The sequence below is a fragment of the Mustela putorius genome, unplaced genomic scaffold (assembly GCF_011764305.1).
Source record: "Mustela putorius furo isolate JIRA1106 unplaced genomic scaffold, ASM1176430v1.1 tig00000873_pilon_pilon_pilon, whole genome shotgun sequence".
Classification (NCBI taxonomy): Eukaryota; Metazoa; Chordata; class Mammalia; order Carnivora; family Mustelidae; genus Mustela; species Mustela putorius.
Genome location: NW_025421504.1, coordinates 4,570,098 through 4,595,523, shown reverse-complemented (window position 1 = coordinate 4,595,523; position 25,426 = coordinate 4,570,098). Strand labels below are relative to the sequence as shown.

At 46.6% G+C, this 25,426-nt stretch overlaps 1 protein-coding gene across 3 annotated transcripts; it reads left to right on the top strand.

Moving 5' to 3' along the window:
- The first annotated feature begins 447 nt into the window (after nucleotides 1-447).
- On the top strand, nucleotides 448-24,473 carry MFSD11 (major facilitator superfamily domain containing 11). Of its 3 annotated transcripts, XM_004748835.3 has the most exons (14): nucleotides 448-564; nucleotides 846-1,016; nucleotides 1,525-1,580; nucleotides 3,177-3,284; nucleotides 4,227-4,306; nucleotides 4,428-4,524; nucleotides 5,755-5,813; nucleotides 6,448-6,592; nucleotides 9,044-9,084; nucleotides 16,296-16,361; nucleotides 18,462-18,587; nucleotides 21,738-21,912; nucleotides 22,764-22,899; nucleotides 23,837-24,473. In XM_004748835.3, exons 2-14 carry the CDS (start codon nucleotides 921-923, stop codon nucleotides 23,999-24,001), a joined length of 1,350 nt encoding a protein of 449 aa, XP_004748892.1. In that variant the 5' UTR covers nucleotides 448-564; nucleotides 846-920; the 3' UTR covers nucleotides 24,002-24,473. The 3 variants fall into 3 exon arrangements, with proteins under 3 accessions (XP_004748892.1, XP_004748891.1, XP_044941776.1); XM_004748834.3 differs by lacking the exon at nucleotides 448-564 and having other exon boundaries at nucleotides 571-1,016; XM_045085841.1 differs by lacking the exons at nucleotides 448-564; nucleotides 22,764-22,899 and having other exon boundaries at nucleotides 571-1,016.
- Nucleotides 24,474-25,426: the final 953 nt, after the last annotated feature.

Genomic DNA, 25,426 nt, shown 5'->3' with positions numbered 1-25,426 from the left:
GCCCCGCAACGCCGCGGCCACGCGCCCCACCCCTGCCCGACGCGCCTGCGCAGAGTCCGGCGGGCGGGCCGAAAAGCGCGGAGTCACTGTTGCTGGGAGGGGGGAGCGGAATTTTCGGGCAGTTGGAAAGCCCGCGAAAAGCTCTTTCCGGCTGCGAGGCCGTACGGGCGTTCTCCCGCAAGAGGAACAGGAAGCGCTCCCCTTCCAGGCCACGCCTTCTTTTCATGCCAATATCCGAGCCCCACGCAGCTTTTCCGCTCGGACCTCAGCAGGAGGTTCCCGCTTCTATCAGAGCGAGTACTTCTCCTCCTCCTCCCGTTTGCCCCGCGGTCTCCGGCCTTCTCAGGCCCCGCTACCACGTCTCCGGGTTCCCTCCGGCAGTTCCCGATTTCTCGGCGGGGTTCCGCTTTGAAGCTCCTCCTTGGTGGGGGGGGTGGGGCGCGGGTTCGACGCCCCTCCCCTCACGGCGCGCCTGCGCGTCTCGGGCTGTACAGGACTACATTTCCCAGCCGGCCCAGCGGCCGGCCGCGGCTGCGGTCAGGTGACCGGGTCGCCTGACCCGCGGTGAGTCAGGGCCGGGCGGGCGGGGCCGCGCCGGCCGCTGCACCTCGGTCTCGGCCCCCGATCCCCCTCGCGGGCCCCCCAACGTGAGCCACGACATTATTGGCGCCTCTCCGGGGGTCGGGCCCTTCTCTGCTCGGATCGGCTCCTAGGAATGTCCTGACTGCCCGCGGGGAGGACCTCACTCTGACCCGCGATTCTGATCCAAGACCTGGAAGTTGACAGCTTGGCAGCCTTGCCCCCGGATCGGCCTCCTCTTCTCACCGTCTCGCTTCCTTCCCCAGGATTGTCAGTGGGTTCGCCCCGAGGAGAGCTGACCGCCCTGGGCCGCTGCGGGCCCCCGGCCGAGTCGAGCCACCATGTCCCCGGAATCTAAAAAGCTCTTCAACATTATAATTTTAGGAGTTGCCTTTATGTTCATGTTCACCGCCTTTCAAACTTGCGGAAACGTGGCGGTGAGTCGGGATCTGTTCTCCCTCCTTGGCCGTGCCTCTCCTAACGCGTTCCGAAAATGACAATAATCAGGAATTGCGCCGAACCGCGCGCTTAGGTCGCGCCTTCTATCTCCCCGCCTGCCCTTCCTCGTTTTTTTATGCCTCAGGTCAATGTCGTGTGTCGGACGGGTCTTGCTAATATTGTACCGGGATGGGGAGTTCAACCGTGCGGCTTATTCCTCTGGTTGACCTGGGGGGTGACGTGTTATTATTTCTTGTCGGCATTAAGGGCTCCATGAGTCCTGGGAGAATTGAGGAGAAAAGAACCGCCAGGCATAGCTACAGCTGATCTTTCCCCCTTCCCTGTCGTCCGTCTTCTTGTCTCCTAGTTGACTTTCAACATGAAGTACTGAGTATCTTTAGAGTTTTTGCCGGGGGCTTCATTTTCAGTTCTTGGAGACAAACTTCGGTGGGGATGGGGAGGGAGACTGCAAAATGTTTTCATTGATTAGCTTTATCTTTCACGCAGCAAACTGTCATCAGGAGCTTAAATAGCACAGACTTTCACGGCAGTGGCTATACCAGGTATGGTACCCTGTGACTTTCCTTCCTGTATTACAGTAGTTAACCGAAATCTTATCAGAATCTCCGGCCATGATACCGTGATTGAATTCGTAGTGGTTGCCTTTTCTCTGTGTCTGGTCTGTTTGGCAGAACATAATAAACATGGCGAGTTTCGGTGTCATGTGGAATTAAATACTGGGTTTGAAATCCTGGTTTCATGGTTTAACACTGCGTTACGTTAGGTAGGTTACTTCTGCGAGCCGTTTCCTCGCTCAGAAAATGGGTGTGAAGCTCTTGGCACAGCGCCTGGCGTTTAATAAACACTCAAGTGTTGTCATAAGTACATCTTCTCAATCCTAAACAGAGGATGTTTTATATGATTCTTGAATCAGCCCTCCTGTCTTTGTAATTTTGTGATGAACGTGCTGTCATCGGGAGCTTTTAGATTTTTGTTAAGGTGTTTAGTCCCACTTTTACAGACAAATAATAAAGTGAAAAGACCTTCATGAGTCACTAGTACATTGTGATTGAAGCTGGGAGTGTAATGCACACATGGATATAAACACTTGAATAGAAGCACATATGGGTTCTTAATTTCTTTGCAATTAACCATTAGATGCTGACCAATACCCCCCCCCCCAATTCATCTTATTTGGTTATTCCCTATGCTAAACCTGATCTTACATATGACGTTTCAGAATAAAGGGGTGCTAATGTCCATTTTTTAAGCAATTAACAATACTACAGTTTTTATTTTGTCTTCCAATTCCAGCAAACCTTTACTGTTTGAAAGGATCATAAAAGTCAGAGAATAATTTACTTTGGGTTTGTGGATAGTGTCTGGGGAATGAATTGAGGACCCTCAAAATGGTTTTATCACACTGCTACAAGACATGTGTTCTAGGGCTGGGTCTATAGTAGCTGAATAATGTTCAAGTGAGATGATTAGATTGAGTTAAATCAGTTCTGGTTTAAGCGAGTGATAACTCTGTGCCTGCTGTTTATAACTAGGAAATTTCACGCAGTTGCCAGGAGTTGTAAACTAAGTTTGTAGAGCAGACTGGTTGACTTGTAGAACAGACTGGTTGACTTGTAGAGCAGACCGGTTGACTTGTAGAGCAGACTGGTTGACTGTGGCCTCGGGGGCGAGACCACCAGGGATGAGATTCTGGCTTCACTCTTCCCCCAGCTGTCCAGCTGGACTTGTGGCAAGTACCTTAACCCCTCCGTGTTTCAGTTTTCTTTTCTGTAGAGTGAGGATAATAATAATACTTTATAGAGCTGTCAGATTTAATAAAGAAAACATCCATAAAATACTTGGTTTGATGTCTGTTGCAGGTTACATGTTAGCTGGTTTTATGCATTACCATTCCATTAAAAGCATGTTGTCCAAGGCAGGCTGAGTCCAAGGGAAATTTGATGAGACTTCAAGATTCTGTGTACGTGAAAACCTCACTGTAGGATTCAGCTTAATGACAGACTTATCGTTAAGTTCAACTAGAGAAATGAAGGTTTATGACAGAAAAATCTATAGACTCTAAGCAGATTTGGAAAAACACACTTTGGAGACAGTGATTCAAGGGTTTTGTTTTTCCCTTTTATGTGTTGTGTGTACAGCATGGCAATTATTTATGGCGTGTTCTCCGCTTCAAATTTGATTACACCATCAGTGGTTGCCATTATAGGACCTCAGCTCTCTATGTTTGCAAGTGGTTTATTTTACAGGTGAGTAGTGTGATTTTCTTTCATTTAATCCAAACTCCCTCAGCACCTTCCAAGCACGTAGTAAACTTTTCACAAGAAATTGCTGACTTGGGGGCGCGTGGCTGGTTCAGTCAGAAAGGCATGTGACACTCGATTTCCGAGTTGTAGGTTCACGCCGCACTTTGGGTGCAGAGATTACTTAAAAAAAAAAAATTGCCTACTTGGATTGAATAGTTGACAGGCAGTATTTTAGGGATTTGTTCTCTTCTTGATGCCCAGAGATGCCATGTTGTTTCAGTGTGATGGCATGTGTGCCCACTTCCTTTCATTTTACTCTTCATAAAAATAGTATCCCCACATCTCTTTCTGTGGGATTTGGAAAGAACTTCCTGTGAAATACTCTTATTTTATATCACGTTGATTAGCAGGAATTCAACCCGAGATAACTAAGCTTTTCTTCTGGGTTGTAGAACTGCAGTCCCAGCACAAGCTGAGCTATTGGCAAAGACCGATTGCAAACCCTTATTCAGTGTCTGACCCAATTCGAAATAATACATTAAGAAATGAGTAGGTCGCATCTGTCCCTTTTTTTTTTTTTTTTTTTTTTTGCAATACTGGAGAAGTCCTTTACAGGTTGACTTTTGTGGGTTTTTGTTTTTTTTTTAAGATTTTTTATTTATTTATTTGCCAGAGAGAGAGATCATAAGCAGGCATAGAAGCAGGCAGAGAGAGAAGGGGAAGCAGGCTCCCCGCCAGGCAGAGAGCCCAATGCGGGGCTCGATCCCAGGACCCTGAGATCATGACCTGAGCCTAAGGCAGAGGCCTTAACCCACTGAGCCACCCAGGCGTCCCCAGGTTGACTTTTAAAACAAAAGAATCATCAGAACCGATTCCTAGAAGGCATAACTGGCATTCTCTATGCGGTATTGTTTGACCGTAATGCGTTGACCTGTTACATTTTAGCATGTACATTGCCGTTTTTATCCAGCCTCTCCCGTGGTCCTTCTACACAGCTTCTGTTTTCATTGGAATTGCAGCTGCCGGTAAGTATCTTGATGTTTATTTTCTCTGTCTTCTGGGATTTACTTAAGCGTATCGTGTGTTTTGTGGGGGAAGAAGCCAAGTGATCTCATTCCCTTGACAAACTTTTGGTTTGAATTTCAGTGCTTTGGACAGCACAAGGAAATTGCCTGACAATAAATTCAGATGAGCATACTATTGGGAGAAACAGTGGAATTTTCTGGGCACTCTTACAATCTAGGTAATAATCCTCCTGGAGCTCAGTCTTTCCTTTAATTCTGTTGTCACACCATCTTTTTAGATCTTTGTTGTGTTGAAAATTGCATCCTTCCATGTTCCAGGACCTGACTTCCTAGCTGCATATGATACGGAGTTAATGTTTTAGAGAATTGCATGAAAGGCATGCACCTGCCTCATCGGCAGTCACGATTAGTAAAGAGAAAATCATATTAACCGTAATGTATTTAGTATCTGCTGTATTTCAGGCAGGGACCGTTGGCTTCCTTAGTAAATCTCAGTAATCCTCACCACCTAGGGAGACCAGAAGGTATTATCTGTGTGCTACAGATGAGAAAACGGGCTTAAAACGTGAAGTAACTGATCTGATTTAAACCATCCTTATCTGGATTCCAAAGACCACATCCTTCCCACTGAGCAGCTTTTGATAACTATGAACAAATATATTAAAATTCAAAAATGAGGGGCACCTGGCTGGCTCAGTTGTGGGGGGGTGCATATGACTCTTGATTTCAGGGTCATGAGTTGGAGCCACACGTTGGGTGTAGAGATTACTTAAAAATAAATGAATTTTTAAAAATTTGAAAGTGAGACTATATCAGTGCTGAATGATCTAGCATGTTATATATTTCCTAAGTAAAAAAGCAAAAATGGTCATTCTTTCGTGGAATCTGTCCTGAGGCTTTACCCTCGTGGTTATTGCCCCAAATTGTGGTGTTGATAAGTCTTCATAAATACAGATGTTTAGTTGTAAGGGGGTGTGTATTAAGAAACCAAACTGTAAGTGAATGATCCCTTTTCTGGGAAAGTATGCTAAAGTGTCTGATTAGATGCAGGTAACTGAATCGTGGATTCCCCCCACCCCAACCCCCGCCATAGAGTCTTTAAAATAGAGAACTGGAGAAGTAGCATAAGCTTGTTTCCAAGTAGTCATTTCCGGAGTCCCAATAAATCACATGTTTCCAAGAGAGTCGAGCCTTTGAAGGGCAGCTCTGATTCAGGTCAGGTAGCAGGAGACCGAATTCCATTTGGGCCAGTTAGTTTTTTAGAAGGAGTCAGGGCGGAGTTGATACTTTCAAATGATCCAGGGCAGGTAGAGACTTTAAAAATTATATATGCTTTTAAAAAAATCTCTTTTTCTCTCTCTTTTTAACAAATAATGGAAAAACCGCTGTAAAAACTATAAATATGGAAATAAATTCTCAACATCCTGTCCTCCCTTTTCTTCCCTCAGCTTGTTCTTTGGAAACCTCTACATCTATTTTGCTTGGCAAGGGAAAACTCAGATATCAGGTTTGTGCTTTTTGCTTTGCTTTATGCACACATGTTTGAAAAGGAAGAAGAATTTCACAAAAAGATCCATTATTGCTCTGTTCACATTGTTCCAATGAACCTTGCTGCCTTAAGTCCTCTCAGATTTTAGTAGTTAGTAACTTTTTTCCTTATATTATTTTTTTCCATTTTATAATTTTTAAATTTTTTTAAATAAACATAGAATGTATTTTTAGCCCCAGGGGTACAGGTCTGTGAATCGCCAGGTTTACACACTTCACAGTTTGCTTATATTATTAAGCTAGGATTTTAGTTTTTGACTCTGCTTTGAGCAGCAGCTCAAGGTATAGGGGAAGTCATGCCGTGTACAAGCTTGCCAGTCGCTTGTTAGACTTTTGAACCCTTGTTTTGTCTGTGCACTTCTTTGGTTAAAAGAATATGATTAATTTCTTGTGCCATTTTTCTTTTGGCTTATTAGTACTTTAACTGAAGGACAAAGGTGAAGGTATTCTGTTGAGTTTCTTGTTTGAGATTTTCACTAATGCAGTAAAGTAAACATGTAACAAGGAAACGTTTGGATGGTTTTAAACACCACACTAACTCGAACTGTTTGCATGGCCAGTGCTATCTGCTTTCTTCTTTCTTTTTTCTCCAGAGAGTGACCGAAGAACAGTGTTTATTGCCCTGACAGTGATTAGCCTTGTGGGGACAGTTCTTTTCTTTCTCATTCGGCAGCCAGATTCTGAAAATGTCCTGGGAGAAGATGAGTCCTCTGATGACCAGGACCTGGAAGTCAACGAGTAAGAAGTTGGCAATGTTCCTTTTTATTTGAAAATATATTTTGAGTGGATGTAGTTTAGAGATTCCCAACCTTTTCTTTCTTTTTAAAAATATTTTATTTATTTATTTGACACAGAGAGAGATCACAAGCAGGCAGAGAGGCAGGCTGTGCTCCCTTGTTAATCCCAAAAAGGCCTAAAATTCTCCGGTCAGAGGATCACTAAGCATTCAAAATTTCACTAAGTTTGTTAAAAGCAAAAGAGAGGGGCACCCGGGTGGCTTAGTCACTTAAGTGTCTCCCTTTAGCTCAGGTCGTGATCCCAGGGTCCTGGGATCGAGACCCACATCAGGCTCTCTACTCAGTGGGGAGCCTGCTTCTCCCTCTCCCTCTGCTGTTCCCCCTGCTTGTGCTCTCTCTCTCTCTCTGTCCTCATACATAAATAAACAAAATATTTTAAAAAATAAAAATAAAGCAAAGGAGAAGAGTCACCTTTGGTTTGAATATGTATGTACTTATGGGTATATATTTCTGGTCCATATACATAATGTGAACTATGTGTGTGTATTTTTAATCATAAGCTAACAGATATTGGAGAAGCATTCTGTGAAGGTGAATACCACAGATTCAGCAGAAACTAAAACCCTGGTTCGTTTAGCCAGCGTCCGGTGTTGGTGCCGTGCAGACAGATACAGGCCATCCCTGTTCTCAGGGAATTCGTGGACAGAGGATTGTGTAACTGCTGGGATGCAGTACTGAGGAAGCAGTGTTGCTTAGTCCTTTTAGCATTTTGTCTCCCAAACTTAAAGCTTCCTTGTCTTTATTCTATAAGGAGCACAGACCCTGCGCCAGCCCCCCTATAAAGCTGAGGGGTACGGCAGCGAACAAGACAGATAAGTCCCTGCTTTAGTGCAGCTTAATTTTAGAGGGGGTGTAGACGGTCCTGGTGTAAAACCACAAAGTGTGTGCGAAGAAGGCAGTGCAAGGGGGAGGTGGTGGAGGGCTGGGGGCTCCCTGAGGCCTGACCCATGAGCAGGGAGGAGCCGCTGATGGCCACGGCCAAGGCCAGGTGGTGGGAAGGGGTGCGGTGGGTGCCAGGGCCGCAGGGAGGCGGAGGGAGGGAGTGGAAGCGGGAGTGTCTGCAGTGGGCAGGGAGTCCGTCCCGGGAGGCCGTGCAGGGACGCAGGTTCTGTTCTCGGTGTGACTGGAAGCCATTGAAGAGGTTGAAGAGGGGCCGTGCCTGGGTGGCTTAGCTGAGCATCCAGCTCTTGATTTCGGGCTCAGGTCATGATCTCAGGGTCCTGAGATCAAGCCCAATGTCAGGCTCTACTCTCAGCAGGGTTGGGGGCGGTGTCTGCTTGAGAGTCTCTCCCTCTGCCCCGACCTGCCTCAAAAAAAAAAAAAAAAAAAAAAAAGCCATTGAAGGAAAAAAATAGGATCTGAATTTAAAGGATTCCACTAACGTCCTTACGGAAGATGATTTGAGGATGCAGAACGGTAGCTCAGTGTCCTGCCTGAGCCGTCCCCTTAGGCATAATTGGCCCACGTGAGGCCCTGGGAGCTGGGCGGCCTCCAGGAATTCCTTCATTGGCGGTTTTGCCTCCTTGGCCTCCCTCCTCCGCCCCCTCCCTGGGTCTGTATCTGAGCGTCTGTTCCAGGCTCTGTCCGGAGGGTGTTTCGTTGAACAAACAGAGAGAGGTTCGTGTATTCGTAGAGCTTTCTAGTAGGTGAGAGAGAAGTAGGAATCTTTTTTTAAAAAACAGTTTTTATTGAGATATAATTCACACGCTATACAGTTTACCCATTCAGAGTGTACGGTTCCGAGGTGCCTGGGTGACTCCGTTGGTTAAGTGTCAGACTCTTGATTTTGGCTACACGGTCCCGTTACATCGTTCCAGTGAAGTGGTGGCGCCCCTGTTTTATAAACAGGCAAGTGAAACTTGGAGGCAAGCAATAACTTCTCTAAAACCGTACGAGGAAGAAGTGGCAAACCCCTGAAGCCCACGTCTCTGACCCCCAGCTTCTCCCGCACCCGGCTGGCAGCCCAGGGGCTGGTGGTGCATTTGAAGAGTTTTCACGCCGCCCAACTTCGTTTTGAAGGAGTCCGAGTGGAGGGAGATCGAGTTCTCCCAAGGGGTCTTGACCGTATGGGAATAGCAGGGTGGAGGAGAGTTCTGTCCTGCCTGAAGTAGCCTTTCTGAGGACACGTGTGGGTGTGTGCTCTCAGCCGAGTTTGAGGGAACGGTGTTCAGCTGTGAATAAAGGGTCACCCAGGTGGCCCTTGTTCTCCGAGGCAAGGATGGGGTCCTGGAAGGACACCCCGGAGCGAGGAGCGTCTCGGGCAATGGCAGCGTTTGCCAGACCACGTAGAGGACGGAGCTTTGACGAACATCCATGAAAGTATGATAGCATTTTGGTTCTCTCTTCAGTTTTTCAGGGGAAAACGCTTTGATATTTTGTTTTATTTTTCCAGGTCTGCCCAGAGCACTATGGGAAAAGCAGTGGATGCATTCAGTAAGTATTTTCTGTGTCTGAAATGTAAGAGCTGTTTGGGAACAGCCACAACATCTACTTGGGAACAGCCACAACATGTGCCTTCCCCCTTTCCCTGGTGGCTTTGGGTCGCCGGTCCTGCGGTGTTTTCGTTTCTCCAGGTCTGCGGCCCCGCAGTCCGCTTGTCTTCCCGGCGTCTCTGTAACTGGGGGTGCGCGGGCCGGCCGGCCGCCCGACTGCCCGGCCAGGGACACGCGGGGAGGTGCGGGTTGCTCACGGACTGCGCTTTACAAGGCAGTGAGGACACACAGACCGACTCCTCAGAACCGAGTCTGGGAGAACAGTTGCGCTCGACGGCAGGAGGCTCTTTCCTCAGTGTTCTTTTTGTGTTATTCTAAAGGTGTGTATCCCTAGAACACGCACCTGCCATTCTCTGCATTTTATAGAAGAGAGAATCGAGGCTTAGAGAAATTACCTACCCAAGGTCAGGTAGCTGGGACATTGCTGAGCTGGGATTCCAGCCCAAACTGTGTCACTGGCAAAGCCAGTGAGTCCCATAACGGCCATCTTGCGGTTCCTTCAGAAACCGGCAAACATGGCTTCCGGTTCTCGTAGGGCCTGATGGGGGCCAGTTCTCTGCTTCTGCCCCAGCTCTCTCGGCCTCTTTGTCTCCCAAGGAGAGAGAATCTGACCGCTGTCTTGTGGGGGACAGCCTTTTAGGGCCCGTGTTGTTTCAGTTAAGCCCTTTGGCCTTATTCGCTCTGTGCTTGTGGGGAGTCTACAGGATGCCTTGGGCTTGGATGCAAATTCTTCATCTAATCAGCCATGGCCTGAGTCAGAGGATACAAAGCACCCAACTTCTAGCCAAGAATTCCTGTGGTCCTTTTTTAGAAAAGGCTATGGGTGTGGTAGTCTGAGTTTCGAATATATAACATCTTATCGTTCAGGCTATTTAATCGGGCTTCTGTTACATGTATTTCTTATGTTTCAGGACCAGGTTTTTTTTTTTTTTTTTTTTTAAGATTTTATTTATTTATTTGACAGAGCGATCACAAGTAGGCAGAGAGGTAGGCAGAGAGAGAGGAGGAAGCAGGGTCCCTGCTGAGCAGAGAGCCAGATGCGGGGCTCGATCTCAGGACCCTGAAATCATGACCTGAGCAGAAGGCAGAGGTTTAACCCACTGAGCCACAAAGGCGCCCCTAGGACCAGTTTTTTGTTTTTGTTTTTTTTTAAGATTTTATTTGTTTTTGAGAGAGAGAGAGAGAGAGAGAGAGAGAAAGAGCACGAGCCGGTGGAGGGACAGAGGGAGAAGCAGACTCCCTGCTGAGCAGGGAGCCCCACGTGGGGCTCGATCCCAGGACCCTGGGATCAAGAACCGGGCTGAAGGCAGATGGTTAACCAACTGAGCCATCCAGGCGCCCCCTTAGGAACACATTCTTAATGATATGCTGTAATTAAAAAGGATGCAGCCTGACTGTCCCCCAGCAGGACGGGAGGTCACCACAGTCGAAGGTCTTTCAGCTTTACGGGCCTAGAAACTTGTTTGTCACAGGCTCTTTATTGATCAGAGGGACCAGATGGGAAAGGACTCAAACTAAACAAACCCACGGAAGTCTCCATCTAACCATTATTTTTTTAAGATTAAAAAAAAAATTTTTTTAAGATTTTATTTATTTGAAAGAGAGAGAACAAGCAGGGGGAGAAGCAGACTCCCCACTGAGCAGAGACCCTAATGCAGGACTCATTCCCAGGACCCTGGGATCATGACCTGAGCCAAAGGCAGTCGCTTAACCAACCTGAGCCACCCAGATGCCCCTCGATTTAACCATATATGATGGCATTTAATATTTTTTAGTGAGTCCTTTCATAGATACTCACTTCTTATTGTTCCCTTCTTGGCCTAGAAAGCAACATTGGCTTACCGGTGAGCCATGGAGTCAAGGAAAAGGGAGATTGATGACCCCAGGCTTATGGAATGGTCCATCCGGCCTTGGTGAGGCTTATACGGCCTCTCTGCACCATTGTGGAACCTGCTCTGCCTGGCTGCTGTGGATAGTAACCAGATTCATGATGTCCTTCCCCAGTGTACAGACCTTGCCTCAACTTCTCTGTCATTAAAATGGGGCACTAACACAATGGGGGCCAACTAGTTCCACGCGGAACTAGTTGGTTGCTCAGGAGGGTGTGGGAGTGATAGGATGTTGAGCTGTCTCGTCTGAATGGGGAGAAAGAAGGAGCAGCCAAAAAGATAAGGGGCGTGTAAGGTGTTACAGGGCAGGCAGATTTAGGAGCTGGTTGCTGGGCCCTGGGGAGCAACGGAAGGTAATGATGTACCAAGGAAGTCAAAGAGAAGACAGGAAGGAAGAAGACTGTCTAAGCTTTAAGTAAACCGTCTGTCTTGGTGGGGGGCAGCGTGGGGGGCTGTGTTTCATTTATTCTCAGTCATCACATTCCTTCTGTCGACGCTGTGATGCGTGTTGTATGGGAAAGGCTCCTGGTTATCTGAAAAGCACCTCATTCCTCAACTGAGTGTGTATGCTTCATGGGATTCTAGAATTCTTTAAAATTTATCTTTTGGTCCTGAAGCAGTCCTAAAGTCGATCTGGAAGAATAAATCAGAATAGCCCAGGAACTTTTTGAAAAGGAGGAGGACTTTCCCTAATGAATATTAAAGTCGACTGTGAGTTCATTTGAACACTTTGGGATAGAAAGAGCCGTGGAACTGGATTCTAGAATCAGCCCCACGTCCACAGTACAATAAATACAATAAAAGACTCTTAAATAAGCAAAGTTAAGGAGTGGACTGTGTAGGAAGAGAGACTCAAATGTCGTATCTCCTGGCATTCCGGGTGGGTTCAACGTAGAAATGCAACTAGAAAAGTAACTGGAGAAGCTTCTAAGGCAGGTCACTCAGACGATAAGGAAAAAGAAGGCCCTTTCGTGGCTTAAACTGTGAACCTTTGTCAAAGCAACTTAATAGAGCTGAAATGGCAGGGAAGGTGTTTGTTTAAGTCTAAGAAATACAGGTTTGAAAGTTTTCCATCAAATTTCAAAAGATAAAAAATTAATGGTCCGTGTTATGGGGAGTAGGTGTTTCTATGCATAAGACCACCTTGCTGATGGGAATATATATTTGTGTTATTTTCTGAAGAGCCATTAGTCGGCCAGTTCTCAGGAGCCTTAAAATGTCTGTGCCTTTACCCCGGCAATTCCACTAACAGGACTATCCTCAGGGAATAATTTAAGAATTTTTATCAAGATTTAATGGTTAAGAGGTGTCTATTAGGGAGAAACTGAAAGTAATTGAAATATTTCTCTATAAGGCCTCAGTACATCTGTACGGTAGATTATCTTGGCCATTAAAATGAGCTCGATGATGTTAGAACATATTTGCTCTCTTACGTGAAAACAAATTTTGAAATTGTATACGTAATGAAATTTGTTTCTGTCGAACATTGTTTTAAGTCTGCAAGGGGATCCATTAAGCTGTTAGGTGGTATTTTTTTCTCCTAATAGAACAGGTTTACTGAATATAATTCACGTGCTGTCTGATCACCCATTTAAAGTAGACAATTCAGTGGCCTTTAGTACATACACGGGGTTCTTCATCTGTCACCACAGTCCATTATAGGCCCTGCTCCTCAGCCCAGGAGGAACTGATGTCCCTGTCAGCATTCACTGCCCATTTCCTCCCCACCCCCCCCATCCCGCACCCCAGGCTCTCATTAATGCGCTTTCTTTCTCCGGACTTGCCTATCCTGGAGGTCATTTTGTATACATAGAGTCGGACTCTGTGTGCTTTTCTATGACCTATTTCTTGGCTTTGGTTTTACTTACAGTCACGGTTTCGAGGCTCATCCGTGTTCTAGCATGTTCTGCAGAATGGGTTGTTTGTAGGCATCATGAATAATGCTGCTGTGAACATGTGTGGACAGGTTGTTTTGTTTTGTTTTGTTCTAAATACTTATTTATTTGAGATAGAGAATGAGAGAGAACGGGCATGAGAGGGGGAAGGTCAGGAGAAGGAGACCCCCTGCAGAGCGGGGACACCCTCTCCAGCCATGCAGGACTCCATCCCAGGACTCCAGGATCATGACCTGAGCTGAGGCAGTCACTCAACCAGCTGAGCCACCCAGGCGCCCTGTGCATGGGTTTTTGTGTGGCTGTACATCTGCACATCTCCGTAGGCGCCTAGGAGCCGCAGGATTGCTGTGTGTTCTGGTCGCCGTGTTTCACCCTCCGGGAACCACCAGATGTCTTCTGGAGTGGTTGCACCATTTTACGGTCCCATCAGCCGTATCTGAAGGTTCCAGTTTCTCCAGGTTCTCTACTTCTTGAGCTCTTATCTGTCTTTCAGAGGATAGCTGTCCCTGTGGGTGTAAAGTGGTGTCTCGTGGTTTTGATTGGCGTTTTGCGAATGGCTAAGGACGTGGAACCTATTTCTACATGCTCGTGGGGCATTTGTATTGCGTCTCAGGAGACCTGTCTGCGCAGGTCCTCTGCCCATTTTTTATGAGTTCTTTTTTTATTGCCGAGTTGTAAAAATTCTTCTCGTACCCTAGATAAAAGTCTCTCATATGATTTGCAAATCTTTTCTCCTATTTCTTAGGTTGACTTTTCATTTTCTCAGTGGTATCTCTTAAAGCTCAAAAGTTCTGAATTTTTGTCGAGGGCTCATGATTTATCCATTTTATCTTTTGCGTGTGTTTTTGGTGTTCTAAGGTTTTGACTGGCCCAGGTCACAAAGATTTGCTCCTGTGTTGTCTTCTAAGACTTTTATAGTCTCCGCCCCGACACTGAGGTCTGGGATCTCTTCTAAGTTCCTTGCTGTGTGTGTTGCGAGGTGCGAGTCCAACTTCATTCCTCTGCATGTGGCCACCTGCTTGTCCTGCTGAAAAGATTGTTGTTCTTACCCCCCTGGAGTGTGTCGGGTCGAAAATTGACAGTAAATGTGAGCGTTCATTTCCGGATGCACGTGTCTATCCTTACTCTGGTAGCACGCTGTGCTGATGACCGTCGTGCTGTGGCATTGGGAAGGGTGAGCCCGCCAGCTTTGTTCTTTTTCAAGATCATTTTGGCCACAGTGGGCCCCTTGAATGAATTTTAGGATCACTTTATCTATTTCTGCAAATGGATGACGTATTGTTTTTAAAGCACTTCATTTTTTAGAATCTTTTTAGATTTTTTTAAAAATTTATTTGAGAGGGAGAGTGAGCAAGAGAGAAAAGGAGAAGGGGGAGGGGCAAAGAGAGAAGGAGAAACAGACTCCCCACTGAGCAGGGTGCCCCACGTGGGGTCTGATCCCAGGATTCCAGGATCAGCACCCGAGCTGAAGGTGCTGCTCCTTAGTATTACGACCGCCTATACAGACACTTAATTGTCTGAGCCTCCCAAGCGTCTCATTAGAGCTATTTTAGGGTCACAACAAAATTGAGAAGGAGGAGAGTTCCCCTGTGCGCCTCACCCTCACAGAGACGCAGCCTCCCCCACTATCCAAGTCCCCCTTCAATATGGTTGAGGCTGCGTTCACACTTCATCGTCACCTAGAGTCCACAGTTCACACAGGGGTGCACTCCGGGTGGTGTATATTCTGTGGCTTTGTACAAACGTAATGACATATGGTCACAGTCATAGTATCATTGTAGATCATGTTTAAAAAAATCTTTTTTAAAGATTTATTTATTTATTTGACACAGAGAGATCACAGGTAGGCAGAGAGGCAGGCAGAGAGAGAGGAGGGGAAGCAGGCTCCCCACTGAGCAGAGACCCTGATGCGGGGCTCAATCCTAGGACCCTGAGATCATGAGGCAGAGGCAGAGGCTTAACCCACTGAGCCAAAGGCAGAGGCTTAACCCACTGAGCCACCCAAGCGCCCCAACATTTTAAAATTTTTTGTTAATCTTCTGGTTATTCAAAAGCAAATGTACTTTGCTAATGTCATTACTTTTTTTATTAAAAATAATGTTTTAGGGGCACCTGGGTGGCTCAGTGGGTTAAGCCACTGCCTTCAGCTCTGGTCATGATCTCAGGATCTTGGGATCGAGCCCCGCATCGGGCTCTCTGCTCAGCGGGGGGCCTGCCTCCCCGTCTCTCTCTGCCTGCCTCTCTGCCTACTTGTGATCTCTCTCTGTCAAATAAATAAATAAAATCTTTAAGAAAAATACTGTTTTAAACCTCATATTGATCCTATATTTTTTCCTGGAGATGCGTGAAAATGGTGACAATGTCTTACTGCATTTAGTCTCTGTATTTCCACGAGATTAGAGAAAAAAAATACCCTGTTCTGCATGTGGCAAAATTCAGGACAGACCGTTTGTGTCTTGTGTAACTTTTGTAGGGAGTGGTTGAGTTAGAACTAAAATCTGGAGCCACTGTTCGTTTAGATAAGTGACCTTAAGCTATGAGATGGGAGCAGGTTCAAAAAGATGGTTAAAGTATGCAATTGTTAGGGGCGCCTGGGTGGCTCAGTGGGTTAAGCCGCTGCCTTCGGCTCAGGTCATGATCTCAGGGTCTTGGGATCGAGTCCTGCATCGGGCTCTCTGCTCAGCAGGGAGCCTGCTTCCTTCTCTCTCTCTCTGCCTGCCTCTCAGTGTACTTGTAATTTCTTCTGTCAAATAAATAAATAAAATCTTTAAAAATATATATATATGCAGATTCTAGACCGCATTTCCCACTGCAGATCTCCACCACATTGAACAGCATGAAAACAGACGTTAAAGCAGTCCTAAGCAAATACACCGAGCTAACTCTTTGTCCCCAGATCCAGAGAACTGAGAATCGCAGGAAGTGGTGTGGCAGCCTCAGTGCAGTCGGCAGTCTCCCTGGGTGGCAGTTGTCCTCTGGAGTCCACTCGTCAAGCCGCTCTGCACTCACTCCTTCCCCCGGGATGTTAGCTCCCTGCCGGCCATGGTCGCCCTTAGCCCAACCTTCACTCAAGTCTGTTGACACAGTCTTGTTTCTTTTCTCCGTTCCATTGTTGTTTTTTTAGATTCAAGCTGGGGAATGTGTGGGGCAAAACAGCACTGTAGGATGTAGCGAAGCAGGTGGAGAGAGCGTTTTATTCACCGGCCGGATTAAGTTCTTCCCTTCAGCGTCTGAATCCTTAACCTCGGTCCCACTGGATCTGTCTGCTGGTGTTACCGACAAGAGGTGTCTGGGTTGAGTAAGTGTTTTAGAATCATGGGGCAATTAAAATCCCATTAAGCACTCTTGCATTGTTTTCTTTCTTACAGAAAAGTCTCTGAAGTTATGTGTCACCAAGGAGATGCTGCTCCTTAGTATTACGACCGCCTATACAGGTAACGGGGCTGACAGTGGCCTGGGTTTTCTGTGGCTGCGTCATGACTGTGAGGACTGAAAACAACCACCACGTGATTCTTTCTCACAGCTCTCCGCACTGATGGGGCTCAGCTAAATGATTCTTCTGATGGTCTTAAATGAGGTCTCTTCTGGGTGCTGGTAGAGGCAGCTGGGGTCACAGCTTCTGGATAGTTTCCTTTGCATGTCTGAAGGGGTCAAGTTCAAGGCTGGGTCTTTGTTCACAGTAGTCTCTGTGGCTGCGTGGCCCCCTCCCAAGTGGTCCCTTCCTTCCGATCCAGCAGGAAGGCCAGATTGCTTAGGGGCTCCAAAAAGAACAAAAGGAGAACCAACCAGACTTTCCGAAGGCTTGAGCCCGGTGTCACTTGGACTGCGTTTCAGTGGTGGAAGCATGTCATAGGGCCAGCGCAAATTCAGCGTGGGAGGGTTCTACCAAAGTGTTGACCCCGGGAGGCATTGCAACCAGTGATTTTTTTTTTTTTAATTTGACAGATCTCAAGTAGGCAGAGAGAGAGGAAGGGAAGCGGGCTCCCTCCTGAGCAGAGAGCCTGATGCGGGGCTCAATCCCAGGACCCTGAGATCATGACCTGAGCCAAAGGCAGAGGCTTTAACCCACTGAGCCACCCAGGTGCCCCACAACCAGTGATTTTAGGGCAAAGTGGAGCTCTGCAGAAAATAACTGAGTGGATTCATACACTTTCTAATGAAATGGAATGAGCTCTGTGGTTTCCTGGTGGCTCTGGAGCACTCTCGGATCTTCAGAATGATAAGGAAATTTCCTTTTAAAAAGTGCTATTATGTCGAGGTGCCTGGGTGGCTCAGTCGGTGAAGCATCTGCCTTCAGCTTAGGTCCTGGGATCAAGGGCGCTAGGGTTCTGTGCTCCGTAGGGAGTTTGCTTCTCCCTCTGCCCCTCCCCCATTCACACTTGGGTGCATGTGCACTCTCTCTCTCTCTGAAATAAAATCTTTAAAAAAAAAAAAGTGCTGTCATGTTAAAAAAAAAGCTATAATGGGCCAATGTTACTTATGCCTTTATTTACCTTTCAGGTATAAACATCTTTTTTTGAGAAATAGAATGAATGGCAGACATCTTTAAAATTCACTTAAGTTTTGGTAGCATTAAGGAATGAGGTCCTCTACTGATTGACCTTAATTTTTTTAGCCCTAATTTTTAAAACTTCCTTTTCTGGGAAAAAGAGTTGAATGAAGACATTTTGCCCTTAAGCAGAGGAGGATAGCATGCATTGGTTTTCCAAACCCACTTCCGGTTAACCTTGGAGAGCAACTAATACGGTCACAGTGCTTTAAAAATCACCATTACAGACTTGCATGTGTACCGTCCTCTGTCCGTCCCATATCCACACAGGATCATTTTGTTTGTTTGTAAGATTAATTTATTTGAGAGAGAGAGAGAGAGCCTGCTTATGCGTGCGTATGCACACAAGCACGAGCAAGGGGGAGGGGCAGAGGGCGAGAGAATCCACACGGAGCACCGAGCCCGTCCTGGGGCTCGATCCCACAGCCCTGAGACCATGACCTGACCTGAAATCAGGAATCAGATGCTCAACAGACTGAGCCACCCAGTGCCCCAAAGGACAGTTTCTCTCTCTCTCTCTCTCTTTTAAAAAAGATTTTATTTATTTATTTGACAGAGGGAGACACAGTAAGAGAGGGAGCAGAAGCAGGGGGAGTTGGGGAGGGAGAAACTGCTTCCTGAGGAGCAGGAACCCCAATGCCGGGCTGGATCCCAGGACCCTGGGGGTCATGACCTGAGCCAAAGGCAGATGCTTAATGACTGAGCCACCCAGGCACTCCCAAAGGACGGTTTCTAACAGAAAGTGTAAAGGGTTTGCTTATTTGAGTTGTGTATTCTTATCTGAAACACATGGCAACTGCCATCTTGTGGCTAATTCCGTTTCATCAGCCACACAGCATTAAGACCCCTCTGCTTGTGGGGAGTAACGCATCAGGCCGAGTGAGTTTTACTGTGTACGTGTATATAGCTCAAATACCACCAGCCATGAAGAGGAACCAGGAATGGAGATTGTGAATGTGTAATTGAATCCGCTTTTTTCCTAAAGGTCTGGAATTGACTTTCTTCTCTGGTGTCTATGGAACGTGTATTGGTGCTGTAAATAAATTCGGAACGGAAGAGAAAAGCCTTATTGGACTTTCTGGCATTTTCATTGGCATTGGAGAAATCTTAGGTTGGTCTGAAAAAATGTTCCTGTGTGAAATCAGTTCATTGTTGTTATCATACGTATTGTAAGTGTACTTCACCTCTCTGTCCTTGAATTTTAATTTCCTTGCTTATTTTTACCCAGACAGGTAGGTCTTTGGGGTTGTTTTTTTTTTTAATTATCATTGTTCTAAGATAACTATGAGATGTTTGCCATCTAATTCCCTGTCAAAACCATACATAGGAAAGCTTGTAGTCTCTCCGAGCTTTTTCTCTTAAAATTCTTAGGGAAAGTGTCTTCTGAATCTTGGATGCAAGCTGGATGCCCCGCGTAAGTCCTGGGTCCGCAGGCTACCTTCTGTCTGATGTGGTTGCAAGTTTGGAGGTTCCCATGGACCCCCAGGAAAATGCTGTACGTGCTACTAAAGCTTATGAAGGATGCAGGTGAACAGGCAGGTGAAGAAGCACACAGGGTAGAGACCAGGAGGGTCCCGAGCGCAGGAACCTCTGCCCCGTATGGTACCTTCCCAGTATGTGGATGTGTTCCCCAGCCAACCTGGGTAGCTCTCCCAAACCCATCCATTAGGGGTTTGTGCAGACATTTCATTACAGAGGAAGGGTTGATGAGGTCATTGGCTAATGACAGTTGAACTCAATCTCCAACCCCTTTCCCCTACCCCAGGTCTGGGGGTCGGGGCTGAAGGTTCCAATCCTCTAAGCATGCCTTGGTCCTTCTGGCAACCAGCCCCCATCCTGAAGTTAGCTGCACCACCCCACACCCCTCAGGGATCACCTCATTTGTATAAACTCTGGTGTGGTCAGAAGGGAGTAGTGGAGAACAACCAGGAGACACACCGGACCCTGAGGACGTGCGCCGGGTTCTAGGAGCAGCTCTGTGCCAGGAAGTGGGCAGGAGGCCCAACAAGCAAAAAGACCAATCTTTTTTTCTGTAGCACAGTAGGTATTCCTCTTTTTTTTTTTTTAATGTTTTTTATTCAAATTCTAGTTAATGTACAATGTAATATGAGTTTCCGGTGTACGAGGTAGTGATTGAACACTTGCGTACCCCTCCCGGGGCCCGGCACAGCTGCGGGTAGCCCTCGGTCAGCAACGCGGGTTCCATGCCGGGAGTGTGTGTTGGATATTGTCCTGTAGGAGGAACTTTCCAGTTTGTCAGATACTTACTATGCATCCATTGTATGAATAAGAGACTCCCTGCCCACCTGGAGCTTATGGCTGAGGGAAGAAGACAGATGCTAAAAACCCGTAGGACCCTTGGAATGGCCGGTGGTGGTCAGCACGACCGGGAGAGCAGAATTCTGTGGTTTCTGTTCCTTCCTTTACTGCGCATACCTCGCGATCTGTACCGGCTGTTTATATGTATCTGAACCTGTGGAATGTAGTTAGAGTAATCGTCTTAATGTTTTTGCTCATTCTCATATCTGCGACAGTTCTGGGTTTTTAAATTTCTTTGGAGAGCTTTATTGAACTATCACTCACGTGCCATGTATGTCACCCACTTAAAGTGTACGGGTCAGTGTTTTTCGTCACACCCACAGGGCTGTGAGTCATCCCTGCAGTCTAATTTTAGAAACTGTTTCTTGCCCTTCCCCAGACAACTGCTAATGTCCTTGCTCTCCGGATTTGCTTACTCTGGACTTTTCATATGAACAGAGTCACAGGACTCATGGTCCCTTAGCTCTGGCTTCTTTCATTTAGCATAATGTTTCCAAGGTTCCTCCACGTTCTAGCACATACCAGCAGCATCCTTTCTTATGACTAGATAATATTTAATTGTACGGATCTATCCCATTTTACCTAGCTGTTCGTCATTCCCTGGACATTTGGGTTGTTTCCACTTTTCGGCCAGTGTAATTAATGCTGCTGTGAACACGTATGTACGGTTGCTGTCCGGATTTATGTTTTCATTCCCTTGGGTTCTGGAACTAGCACCGGAATTGTTGGATCCTATGACACCTCCACGTGTGTGACTGCTTTCTCTCCTCATGGTGGGTCATGCTTTCCTGCTGCTTTGCCTGGTCGCACTGGAGATACCAGACTTTGTGGACTCTGCCTGGTGGGGCGCTGGATAGTTTTGTATTCTTAAAAATATTCTTTTTTTTTTTTTTTTTAAGATTTTATTTATTTATTTATTTATTTGACAGAGAGAGGGAGAGAGCACAAGTAAGCAAAGCGGCATGCAGAGAGAGAGGGAGAAGCAGGCTCTCTGCTAAGCAGGGAGCCTGATGCGGGGCTCAGTCCCTGGGATCATGACCTGAGCTGAAAGCAGACACTTAACCAACTGAGCCACCCAGGCGCCCCTAAATATTCTTCAGCTTTGTTCTTGGCTGTGGTTCACTTACTTGGAAACAGTAGGACTCTTTCGGGGCTTTTGAGGTTTGTTGCACAGAACCAAAGCAGTGCTCAGACGAGGGCTAATTATTCCTCACTCTTGAGGAAAGACCCTTCTGTGCACACCCAGTGCCTTTGAGTCATGAGATGTCCTGTCTGGCTTGAGGGACAAGGCCCCCAGCCCAGGGCAGGGTCTTAATACATCTAATATAGCTAACCCTTCTAGACAGTTCTTTTGCAGCTCTCTGCTAATTTACTCACAGTCTGTGCTGATCAGCACTTAGGGAAGACTCAGAGGAACCCTCTGTAGATCTTTGGAATTGTCTCTCTGTGCAGCTTTCCTTTCTCATAGCCTGTTCTGGAACTTTGTAGCCACCTAGGTATCCCTCCATTCAGGGAGGGCTGTGGGCTCCACCTACACTCTCCCACGTCCCCCACCCCTGCAGCCCAGCCTCAGCTTCTCTGTAGACCAGCAGCTGGGCAGTAGCCGGGCTCCCCTCCTTCCCTTCTGTCGCAGAGATCACTGCCCTTTCTCATCCGATGTCTCGTGTCTTCAAAACTACTGCATCATATTTGTTGTACATTTTTTTTCAGGCAGGGGCTGAATCCACTCCCTGTTACCACACTGACCTTGGAGTCTATTCTGATTCTTGAAATTTCTTCTGTTTCAGTGGTTATTTTTTATTTTTAACATTTGTGCTTGCTTTCCCCTTGATTAAACTAGTTGTTGGATGCTCTGTTTTCTTTATCTTTTTCAAAGAACCAAAATTTCAATTTATTAATCTGGCCTTGTGTTTTTCTGTTCTCTACTTCATTGGTTCTGTAGGTGGAAGCCTCTTTGGTCTGCTGAGCAAGAATAATCGTTTTGGTAGAAATCCGGTTGTGTTGTTGGGCATCCTGGTGCATTTTATAGCTTTTTATTTGATATTTCTCAACATGCCTGGGGATGCTCCTATTGCTCCCGTTGAAGGGACCGATAGCAGCGCTTACATCAAATCCAGGTATAGTGACTGTCATTTTTCTAGTAATTTAAGGAAGGATGGGAGGTAATGGTGGCTAAATGTTCATAATGGAGCAGTTAATCATTTTCTGAAATTCTGTTTTCTTTATAAGGTCCTCTGGCAAATGTTGATTATTTTAAATCAGAGTTCATGGAGAATCCCAAGTTATTTTTGCAATTGTTAGTTTTTTTTGTTGTTTTTTTTTTTAAGATTTCATTTATTTATTTGACTGAGATCACAAGTAGGCAGAGAGGCAGGCAGAGAGAGAGAAGGGGAAGCAGGCTCCCTGCTGAGCAGAGAGCCCAATGTGGGACCCTGAGATCATGACCTGAGCCGAAGGCAGCGGCTTAACCCACTGAGCCACCCAGGCACCCTGCAATTGTTAGTTTTAACCTTTTGGCCCACTAAATGCTTTTTTTGATCTGTGAAAGGACATACAAGTATCCGATGTGATCCTGTAGCTGCTCTCTGAGCAGTGAACAGTGGGGAAGGGATAGGCCATCCTGTTCATTCACAGCTGGTTATGTCCATTTCGAGGATCTTACTTCCCTGCACTCAACTCAAATCCATTATAGATGGATACCTTAATGCCCAGACACACCATCCGGGGCGAGGTGGGGGGGCCCTGCCCCAACCCAGTTCATAGACCAGACTTGGCTTGGACTGTGCAGGTGAGTGCATTTGAGCATAAATTTTTACTTTGTAGCATCCAGTGTTGATTTCTTCTTATTTCATAGTGTTTAAGCCTTGAAAGCGAAATGCTCCTGTAGGGGAATGCTCTGACGTTGGAAAGGGCTCTAACACATACTGTTAAGAGTGCTCGTTCGAAATTCATTTTCCCGTTTGTGCAGCAAAGAAGTCGCCATCTTCTGCAGCTTCCTGCTGGGCCTTGGGGACAGCTGCTTCAATACCCAGTTGCTTAGTATCTTGGGCTTCCTCTACTCCGAAGACAGCGCGCCGGCCTTTGCCGTCTTCAAATTTGTGCAGGTGAGCTCCCCTTCCGGCGGGGCTGATGCCAGGTTCCTGGGCTCCTTTTTTTTTTTTTTTTTTTTTTTTAAAGTGCTTTAACATTGTTTTCTCGATGGTTCTGAAACGAGAGTCAGGGGCATCCTTGAAAGTATTTCTGATTGGACTGTGGAAGCAGCGACGGGGCCTGATCCCCCCCACCCCCGCTAGTGCAAGAGATTTGCTGTTCTGGTTTTAGTGTGCAGATTAGAGGCTTCCTGCCTTAGGTACCAGAGTCCCTTTGTCCTGTAGACGAGCGCATTTCTGACTGGGTGTGTACGTTATTTTATTACTCAGTTTCTCACAAAAATACTATTTTATTTATTTATTTAAAGATTTTATTTGAGGGACGTCTGGGTGGCTCAGTTAGTTAAACATCTGCCTTCGGTTCGGGTCATGATTCTGGGGTCCTGGGATCGAGTCCCACATCGGGCTCCCTGCTCAGTGGGAAGCCTGCTTCTCCCGCCCCCTCTGCCTGCCACTCCTCCTGCTTGTGCTCTGTGTGTGTGTGTGTGTGTCTCTCTCTCTGACAAATAAATAAATAAAATCTCAAGAAAAAAAAAGATTTTATTTGAGACTGAGAGCAAGTGGGCCCACATGAGTGTGGTGGGGGGCAGCGGGAGAAGCAGGCTCCCCGCCAAGCAGGGAGCCTGATGTGGGGCTCAATCACAGGCCCCCAGGATCATGACCTGAGCCAGAGGCAGATGTTTGACTGACTGAGCCACGCAGGCACCCTGCAAAATCCTATTTAGAATAACATTTCCGCTTGCCTGAGCTGCCAGCTCTCCGCCGGAATGTAGGGTGCGCATCTGTGACCTGGTGGCTGATAAAGTCCCATCCGGGCAGAGGGTGGCGGGGCTTGCTGGGGAGCAGTGGGGTCGCCTGAGGGCGTCTTCTGACCCGTTCTGTTTCCTCTCAGTCCATCTGCGCAGCCGTGGCATTTTTCTACAGTAACTACCTTCTCCTTCACTGGCAACTCCTGGTCATGGTGATATTTGGATTCTTTGGGACCATTTCATTTTTCTCCGTGGAGTGGGCAGCCGCTGCCATCGTGGCCCGGGGCTCTGACTACCGGAGTATTTGACCTGGGGCACCAGCGAGGTGCGGCACTGTGGCGGACAACGCGCGGGACGTCGGCTCGGCTGAAGAAGCCACCTTCAGCGTCCGCAGAGTGCTGGACGCTGTTCTGGAAGGAAACACAGAGAATCAAGACTGCTCAGTCAGTCAGGGTTGGTGTTCAAGTTTACAGACATTAGCTACTTAAAATAAGCAGAATAAGGGAAACTTGTTCTGTCAATTATAATCGTTCAGAAATGTTGTTTTGCAAGTCCTCTGTCTCAAGTTCCTTATCATCATGCTATAGAGTGTAAATGTTTTCTTGCCCTCCTGTTCTCCTTGAAAGATGCTGCCCCCATTCAGAACACTAGGCCGTTTGTCAAGTGAAGATTCTTGCCTGGTGTGGAGTGTGTGCTGCTGTGTGATGATGGGGAGCATATACAGCCCCCGTATGTGTCTGGGAGTGATGTTTAAATAAACTGTGAGATGCTGAAGTGGAATCTTTGAAAAGATTTACACTTTCTTCCTCCTTAAACGCTTTGTTTTGGTAAGTTTCCCTACCTTGTCATGCGTAGCAAGGAGTAACTAATTATTATAAAACAAGGTGAAAATTGTCCAGAGTTTTTAAAATGAATCTAACATGTAAATGAACAAAAACACATTTAAAACAATATTTTTTTTAAGATTTTATTTTTATTTCTTTGAGAGAGCGAGAGCGTGCATGGGCAGGGGCAGAGGGAGAGGGAAAGACAGACCCCCCGCTGAGCGGGGAGCCCAATATGGGACTCGATCCCATGACCTGGAGACCATGACCTGAACCAAAGGCAGATGCTGAATCCACTGAGCCACCCAGGTGCCCCCCAAAACACATTTAAACAACAACAACAATACACATTTACTGGAGAAGGATTTTTGCTAGCATTTTCCTAGAAGACGCAATGCAAAAAAAGAAAGAAAGAAAAAGGGACATGTAAGCTGTTCTGCGGTGATGCACGTCCTTCTGGGGATGTAGCGTAACTGTCTGGGAGGGATGTTTATTTTTTTTTTTTTAAAGATTTTATTTATTTATTTGACAGAGAGAAATCACAAGTAGATGGAGAGGCAGGCAGAGAAAGAGAGAGAGGGAAGCAGGCCCCCTGCTGAGCAGAGAGCCCGATGCGGGACTCTATCCCAGGACCCCGAGATCATGACCTGAGCCAAAGGCAGTGGCTTAACCCACTGAGCCACCCAGGCACCCTGGGAGGGATGTTTAAAGGGACTCACTTTCCTCCGTAAGAGCTTGCCTACAGATTCTTTCTAATTGACATGTAATTCAGAAACCATGAAACTCACCATTTTAAAATGTACAATTTAATATTTGTTTTTAGTATATTCACAAAGTTGTACAGATAAGCAGCATGGTGTAATTCTAGAACATTCTCATCACCCCAGAAAGAAACCCCATGCCTTTTAG